The sequence below is a fragment of the Prunus dulcis genome, chromosome 4, assembly GCF_902201215.1.
Source record: "Prunus dulcis chromosome 4, ALMONDv2, whole genome shotgun sequence".
Taxonomy (NCBI): domain Eukaryota; kingdom Viridiplantae; phylum Streptophyta; class Magnoliopsida; order Rosales; family Rosaceae; genus Prunus; species Prunus dulcis.
Genome location: NC_047653.1, coordinates 22,695,482 through 22,704,705, shown reverse-complemented (window position 1 = coordinate 22,704,705; position 9,224 = coordinate 22,695,482). Strand labels below are relative to the sequence as shown.

The window sequence follows — 9,224 nt, the reverse complement described above, 5'->3', positions numbered from 1 at the left end:
GCTCTTTTTTTTATTCTTTATTTTTTAATAAATTTATTTTAGAATTAAAAAAGATAATGGGTAGTTGTGTTCCATAAAAATAGGATCCATTATCTGATTTTTCTTTTAATTTTAATTTTTTTAATATAAAAAAGTGTGAATTTACCATATTATCCTCATTTAATTAATAATTTCAATTCTTAATGTTTGCATTAACCAAGGGCAATTTCTGGCATTTTGAATGTTTCACCATTCTCTGCCTTTTGCTTTATATATATAGAAGATTCATAAAAAATGATATACAATATGATAATTCAATATTCATAAAAAATGATATACAATATGAAAATACATAAACTTTTGGAATTGTTTCTTCAAGCACGTCAATGTGTGATTTTCACAGTTCTACGACGTTGCTTTCTTCCTACCACTTTAACAAGCCAATCTGGTGTTCCATTTGAGAGTACAAGATATCCCACAGATATTCCAATTACCACCCCAGATGCATACCCGATCAACACTACCTTCCAATCAAAACCATTCCCATGCTCCAAATCATCCTCTTGTTGGAGTGACGATGGCGGTGATTGATGTGCACCGCATGTTTTAGAAAGTGGCAATCCACACAATCCTGTGTTTCCACTATATGAATCATTTTCAAATGTATCAAATTGTTTGCCATGAGGTATAGGCCCCACAAGTTGATTTTTTGAAACATTGAACTTTTCAAGTGATGTCAAATTTGTCAATTGCTCTGGAATATCACCAACAAATTTGTTTGAAGATAGATCTAACCATTCAAGATTGCACATAACGCCAAATGATGGTGGAATTGTACCTGTGAGCTCATTATGAGAAAAGTTAAGCCCCTTCAATGATTTAAGCTTACCGATTACATTTGAAATCTCTCCTCTGAAAGTGTTATTTGAGAAATCTATACTTGTGAAGAAAGTCTGAATCTTCACCATTTCAATTTCAAAGCCTTTAATTGTCACTACCACATTATCCTGATAGTAGCCCTCTCCCATATATTTCAGTTCATGTTCTTGCGAGTTTATCATGGCCGTCAAATGTTCAAAATATTTTGTTGGCAAGAGACCGCTAAACCGATTGTAGGATAGGTCCATGATACGCAATTTTGGGAATGGAAAGTTAGTTTCCGGAAAGCCTATTTCACCATAGAACTTGTTAGACCTCAAGATAAGAACCTGCAACTTCGGAAGAGATTCCAGCCAATTTGGGAATGTATCTTGAATTTTGTTGTTTCCAAGGTCTAGAACTTCCAACTCTCTACATGTGAGCAAAGTTGGTGGCAACGACCCTTCCAACTGATTTCCATTAAGATCAAGATTTCTCAAAACGTTTCCCTCAGAAAATGTCCCAGGAATCACGCCATGAAATTTATTATTCCGTAGATCCAAAACAGAGAGGCTCTGACTGAAGTTCCCTATGCATTGATGAATTTTTCCAATCAATTTATTACTAGACAAATCAAGGATTTCAAGTCTAGTCAAGCTGCAAATGGTTGGAGGCATCTCTCTAGTCAATTGGTTGTTTGATATGGAAAAGAAAAATGTGGAAGGTGATGGAATTGGAAGCCCTCCTTGGAGAGAATTGTTGCGAAGGTCAAGATACTCGAGTTTTTTCCACCGAAGCTGTCCTACAGTGCCAGTCAAAGAGTTGTGAGAAAGATCCAAATACCTCAATGAATCTTTCCCCGAATCCAACAACCATTTGGGAATGTCGGCTCGAATTCGGTTGTGAGAAAGGTATAACATGTCCAAATTTTGTGAGGCTCTTAGAAAGTATGGGAACTCACTTATGTTACAAGATGACAAATCTAGTAACTCAAGTTGAGGCCAGGTGTTGTTATTCAAATGGTTGAAGCTCAAGGATATATGATTAAAGGAAAGATTAAGCTCACCGAGACTTGGGAGTTTGGAAAACTTTTCGAACTCCAAATTTCCACCCAAGTTATTGGATGATAGATCAAGGACTTGAAGATTCACTTGTTCATATATTGATCTTGGAATCAGGCCATCCAGCTTGTTATCCCTTAAACCAAGCAATGACAAAGAACGAGATTGGAATTGAATGATATTACCACTGAGTTGGTTGCTTCCAAGTTCTAAATACTCCAATGATGGCAAACTACCTAACCAAGATGGTATTGTTCCATTGAGTTGGTTCCCATCTAAATAGAGCAAGATTAAGTGTCGAGGAATGTGACCCACCAGTTGTTGTTTTGAAAAATCATATAAAGAAGAGATCGATGTCGAGTTGCTATCAACTTCTGGAAACTGACCAACATAATTGTTGCCACCAAGATTCAAGTAAACGAGGCTCTCAAGGTTTAAAAGCGACCATGGGATTTGGCCACCAAAATTGTTAGACGAAAGGTCCAACCGCATAATTTGTGTGAGATTACCAAGAAATGCAAGATATGATCCTACAAAACTGCAATTGCTGAGAAACAAATCTCTCAAAGACTTGAAATTTCTTGTCAGATGAGGCCAATCTACTGAAATTCTAGTGCGAGAGAGCAACAAGGTTTCGAGTGGACTGCTCCAGTTAGACTTGGGGAAATTACCTGTGAGGTTATAGTTATAACCTAAATCTAATAGTCGAAGATTTGGTTGGTGGAAAATGCTTTCTGGAAATTTTCCTTGCAAGTTGCAAGAATAAAGCGAAAGAGTTGTCAAAGAAGAAGACAGATTCTTGAATGAATCAGGTACAACTGATGACATATCAATAAGGGACAGTTCAAGCTCCTTAAGATTGGTTAGGTTTTGAACAATTCTGTTCAAGCTAGGAGCATCTAGGGTCACAGAAGGTTGCGAGAGATTAAGTGAAACCAAGTTGGAAAGGTGGGAAATTTCGGAAGGGATTGGGCCACTGAAATTGGAGTCAGAGAGGTCAAGGTGAGTCATACTTACAAAGCCATCAAACTTGGAGGAAATTGGGGAACCTCTGAAATCATTCCTAGAGAGGTCTAGCCAATTGAGATGGCCAAGAGAGAATAAGCTGCTATTGGAATGGATATTGCCTTGAAGCCCACCAAAACCAAGGTTGAGACCGATCACATGACCAGTCATCTTTTCACAAGTAACTCCACTCCATGTGCAACAATCATTGCCTTTCTGCCAAGAAATTGTACTATTAGAATAAAGAGTTGTTCCAGTAAGTAATTCAACTTCGAGAGAGGAGGTATCAATAGAAAAGGAGTTCTTGAATTGAAGCAAAGCAGAGCTGTCGTGGGGATGGCATAAATGCCCTGAAGAAAGAGAAGAGGAAGAGTTAGATGATGATGAACAAGTAGAGTTGAATTGACAAGTAATAAAGAGCAGGAAGAGGAGGAACAACCAACCCATCTTTCCTTCAAAATCTAAAAGTATATATTCTTCTAAATAATTTTGTGGGCAACTCTATCCTGGAGATGTTGATATTTATAACAAGCTTCGTCAACAATGATTTATCTATAATGTCACGACATGAGTCTAGTAGGTGTGGCATAAGGTTGTCCTGCATTTAAAGTTTCCACAGTGCTAAGAAAGTACTTAAATTCGTTTCATGGAAAAAATCTTTTTGAAAATTTTGCAACCAAGGCGTTGATTTCATATTTGGTCTTTGGTCTTTGGTCTTTGGTCTTTGGTCTTGGTAGGTATAATTTCTGCGTGTTCAAATGGTTTTCACGTTAAACTCGTCCCAATATGATTCACACTCTGTGTGTAGACCAAATATGATTCACATTTGCCCTCTCCTTCACGCTGATTCTTCTCACTGTCTCTGCCCTTAAGCATTTGCTAGGCCTTAGGCCTTTTGTCCAATCTGTGAATGAACTTTCAGAGCAAATTCATACAGGTAAAAAAAGCATTTGCACCTTTGCATTCTCATTTAGGATCACCATCAGAAAAGAATGGCATAACTATATAGAAATTAGCTAATACATATGTCAATTGAAAAGGGTTTTGAGATTAATTAGATGTGCATGCTCTTCATATGTCTTTTGTTTGGCGTTGTTTCCATCTCATCCTCTGATGTTTTCTTCGGCTTCTTCGTCATTTTTTCATACGAGTTTGTTTTGGATTTTTTAAGAGGTATCAAAACTTTCGTTTGTTTTTTTCTCTTTCTTTTCCTTTTGGTTTGGTTGAGCATTAATTCACTCACTAATAAATTGACCACCATGTTTTGTAAATCTACTTTGTTGGTTTTCTGAACTTGTTTATACTTTAAGTTGCTTTTAATGATTTTTTATTTTATTTTATACGAGCTTTGAAATTATTTTTAAAAATTTTATACGTGCTTTGAATGTTTAGTTTAGTTTTGTGTGACTATATTTGAAGGGAAAAAAATACCCAAAATTCAGGTGTTATTTCTCTATTTATTAGTTAAATTATTAAAGTTGAACCTTTCATGCTTGAGTGTGATTGATCATATTTTTAATTTTGTTATTGCTATTAGTCGTTAGTTACAATTTTTATTGATGTGGTGATTGTTGAGATTTTTATTGTTATTAGTTATGTTTATTATAAAATTTAAAACTCTGAAAACCTTTTTTAAAAAAAAAAAAAATTGCTCAAAGTCTAAAAAATCGTTGGATTAATATGTCGATATTTATAACAAGCTTAATGAATAGTAATTTATCATTTTTAAAGATAAACAAGCATCATTGTGCCTCGTAAGTGTTACGGCATGACTAAGGAAACAATAGAAGTCTAGCCAGTGTAAGGATTGGGTGTCCCATTGTCACACAGGTGTAGGTCCCAATGTTAGTTAGCTTCTACACCAATTTGAAGTGCTGATAATTGACACTGAGGGTGAAGGCCTGCTACACCAATGTTAGCTCGCTCCTTTCTTTCTTTTTTTGGAAATTGCACCAAGTCTTTGATTTGTGGCCGTCTTTGGTGTTGTTAAAGTTTGACGATAAGGTGTAGGTCCCATTGTTGGCTAGCTGCTACACCAATTTGAATTGTTGATAATTAACATTATTGAGGGCGAAGTCTATATACTTGTGCCATATTGTGGTAGATTTCTGGTATTGCTTGCACAACAAAAATTAATTACTGAAACGAGTTAATTTTGATAGATTTGTTAATCTGAGTTCCACTTGTTACCTGCAACACGTACTAATCAAGTTTGTCTCCACTGGATTCTCGAATTTGTGTATTCAAGAAACCGGAAACGAGTATTCATAAATTGACCATTAAAATCGTTCTTGTCTTCACTATTAGTCATCAGTGACTTTTGCCTTTCTTCACGCTCTTATTAATTCTTCTCCAAGGCTTTGCTTATCTTTTCACTTTCTGTCTCCACCCTCAAGCATTTGATAAGCCTTAGGCCTTTAGTTCAATCTCTGAATGAACTTTCAAACCAAATTCATGAACGAAAAGTTCTTATAAATTTTCATTTATGAAAATCCATTATCTTTCTCTAGGGCTAAAGACAAGAAAGGAGTTGATCTAAATAAAAGTTAAAACAATCCTTTATATAAAATCTATATAAAATCTAAAACAAAAGAACCATTTTAGCATTTAAGCCAAATTTTTATAACAAATAATTATACCTGTAGTTATAACAAACAATATAACATGAAACAACATATGCTTTTGAAACCGTTTCTTCAAGCACCCCGTTGTGTGAATTTCACAAATTTAGGCCATCGTTTTCTTCCAATCATTTTCACAAGTACAAGATATCCCACAGATATTCCAATTACCACCCTAGATGCATACCCATCCACACTACCTTCCAATCAAATCCATTCTCTTGCTCCAAACTATTATCTTTCTAGAATGAAGATGGCGGCCAAATTATTTTCCACTATATGAATCATTTTCAAATGTACCAAATTGCTTGTCCTGCAAGTCGGTTTTTTGAAACGTTAAACTTTTCAAGCCATGTCAAATATGCCAATTCCCACGCAATCTCACCCACAAACTTGTTTGGAGAGAGATCTAACCATCCAAGAACGCTCAAATTGATCTTTCCTTCCTTGGATTTTAGCATTATTGGGTCTTGGTCCTAGATCTGGGGTCCAGGTCTTGGGTTCGTGATCTCTTGTTTCGAGCTCAGTTTTCACATCGGAGTTTGGGACTCTGGGCAGAGTTTGGTACTCAGAAGTCAGGATCAAGGTTTGGATTGCAGGGTGTAGCTGGGGGGATTAGGGAGATCAGGTGTCTGGTTTGGGTTGTGTGTGCGGTATTTTGTACTCGAGGATGGGTGTTTTGAGTCTTTTAGATACAATGCTTAAACCACTTTTTGTGTTTTCAAAATTTTGGCTACTTTTAGGACTGTATCTCTTGCTTTTAGAAACAAAAATATTTTTTTTTGGGTTGCAAAAGAAATTAGCCGTTTGAAGTTTGATGACAATAGTAGAAGAGACTTGGCTTACAGATGTGATAATTGCTGATCTTTTATGTAGGTATCCTCAGTGTGCAAAAGCTTCCCTTTGTCAAGCTTGTTATAGTGCATTACGCCTCATTCAAATGTCCTCTCCCCAATGAGACAGCCTTCGTACTTCCAAGTACTTTCCATCCCAACAAACACAAACAAACCTGGCAGCTTGGGATGGTCCAATGGAAATTGAAGGATTAATGTCTGTTTACACCAATGTAGTGACCAAGTCTAGCCTTGTTAGTGGTGAGGATTTCAAAAGCATGCATGGGAACACGAAAGCTGCATTGGATTACTACGTGTCTATTAACGGCGATTCGTATATAGCGACATATTTTGGAAATATGGATAAGATGGTTGCAGCAATGCGAGCTTTTAATGGCTTGTACGAGACGCTTTTCTTAAGCAGAAGAGCTTTTGCAGAATTCACTTATCATCAAGGTTTGAGAGGGAAGGAATTGATGCAGGCTCTATGGAAGATTTTGTGATGGGGAGAGGATCTGCTCTGTCTGATTGCTTTTGTGAGTTCAAATTATGTTTTCAGATGTCAGTTTGATCTTTATTTCCTTTAGTTTGTCTTCTCTTTTTCCTTTAAAAGTCCTATGTAACTGCCATTACTAAGGTGGCGTTTGGGAGTGTTCTTGTTAAAAAATTTGGAAACTAAAGCGTTTGGTAAAACCAATGAACGCAGCTTATTTTAGAAACTGCGGTCACTCACAGCGAATTCGCGAAGCAGCTCCCACCCAACTTCTCAAAGCTGCTGTGAGGTTCTTTTAAATGATATTTCCTTTTTTCCATAGTGCCCCTAATAACTTTCTAAATTGACAACTTTTACCCCTAGAACAAATAATAATCCTTTCGCCAGCTGCAGCTCGATTCTTCTTTCGCCCGCTGCAGCTCGATTCTTCTTCTACCCATTTGATCCCTAGCTCTCCACTTTGTTATCTCCACTCCCGCCACGAAAATTCCAACCCCCAGCCTTAAACAATTCCCAACCCCTAGCTCCCTACCCTGTCATCTCAACTCCAGCCACAAAAAATCCAATCTCCAGCTTCCCAACCAAAACAAAATCAAATCTTAAAGAGGGAGAGGTATGGAGGCAGCGAATCTCTGTACTCAAATATGAACTCAAACCCGAACTTTCCAAGAATAACTCAACGGCGTCAGTATCCCAAGCCCAGATCGTGATGAAATTTAAGAGAGAGAGAGAGAGAGAGAGAGAGAGAGAGAGAGAGAGAGAGATTGGGGTTTAGGTTTATTTATTTATTGACCTTTTTTTTGGCAAAATTTTATTTACTGTTCTGACTTTATTTAATTGTAATCTGAACTTTTTTGTTTCTTTTTCTTTTTAATTAATTTAAATGTAACAATTGTATATTTAAATAATGTTTTTAAAAAAATGATAAGTATATGTTGTGTGGTTGGCTTTGTTTTTCTAAAAAAAGTATTAGTTTTATTATGTCCCTTTTTGTTATTATACATAATAAAAACACTTTTGATAGAAAATTATTAAACAATTTGATTACTAACATTACTTTTTCAAATTTCATTAACCAAACACCTAACTGTTTTATTTCACAACTGATTATTTTCACAACACAGCATAATCAAATTTTTTTTTAAGCACAGCAATACCAAACTAACCCTAATACACAATACAAGAACTTATCTTTTATGCCTGTCTCTTTTCTTTTTTCTTTTTTGGTCATTCGCTAGGGAGGGGGAAATGGTGAGTATTATATTGGATTGTCTCAAGATTGTCTTTTACGTTAATCAAACCCAGGTGCAGCTTGGGGAGAGGGGGTAGGAGAGTTTGGGCCACTTTTCCATTGTGTCTGCCACCCCACCCAACGTGCTCTTTTATACTTGTCAGTACTACCTCGGAATTTCATAGGATCAGTATGTACATGTTATTAACTTACAATTAATCATATACTCATTCTTAGCACTAATGATATATATTAGCCCTATATCATTACATTTCTATAAACAAACTCAAAAAATAACAGCTGACTCTATTGAATTTAATTTTTTATTATTAAAAACATTGATGCCCTATTTAGTGTTTTGATTTTTTGATTTTTTGATTTTTTATTTTAATGAGGTTTTGGGGTTATGCTTGTTTTAAGAAATCGATGGCAGTTTTGTAATTTATAAAAAGTTAGAAGTCTCTTTGTTATGTTGTAAATGAGTTTTGAGTGTGTTTCTAAAGTCCATTTCATATAGGGTCTTTTTTTTTTTAAATAAATAATTTGAACTCCAATATTAAATATAGTAGTGAATCTTCCTTAATATATCTACTGTTAAGGGTATCCACTTTTATTACTAGGGAAAATATATATATATATATTGGGTGCACTCACACAGGCACGCCATGTTACTAAATAAATAAAGTGTAATAGAAGAATGACAGAAAAGAAGGAAAGAAACAAATAAAATCCAAAACAATAATGGGATTACCTTATAAGTAATAATTACTAAAGATAAAAATAATAAATATTTAATGATTAAATGCGACACAACAAAATCCGTCTTTTAATGCATATGCATGTATGAGAGCCATTCAGACAGAGGGAAAGAAAAGTGGAAGAGCATTAACCAAGATGACAGTATTTAGCTATTCAAATTAGTGGTTAGCCGTTGGAATTTCTTTGAAACAAGTTGCGCCAGTTGTTGGCTAAAGATTTATTATATGAAACACATACATGACATACATAACATGCTTTGTTTCTGGTTCAAATTGATGTTAATTATAAGTGTCTCCTACTAATTTGGAGGGTTGGTCTGGAATATTGTTCTCTACCATTGCTTTTATTTCTGCTAGCTCTACTTACTGTCTGTGGAGAAACACT

At 35.5% G+C, this 9,224-nt stretch overlaps 1 protein-coding gene across 1 annotated transcript; it reads right to left on the bottom strand.

Moving 5' to 3' along the window:
- Positions 1-362: 362 nt before the first annotated feature.
- Positions 363-3,074, bottom strand: LOC117625627 (receptor-like protein 7). Its single transcript, XM_034357159.1, has one exon. It carries the CDS (start codon positions 3,072-3,074, stop codon positions 363-365), a length of 2,712 nt encoding a protein of 903 aa, XP_034213050.1.
- Between the last annotated feature and the right edge of the window lie 6,150 nt (positions 3,075-9,224).

Excerpts from the sequence above, each read along its gene's own strand:
- LOC117625627 (XM_034357159.1), bottom strand. The coding sequence starts at position 3,074 with ATGACTGGTCATGTGATCGGTCTCAACCTTGGTTTTGGTGGGCTTCAA.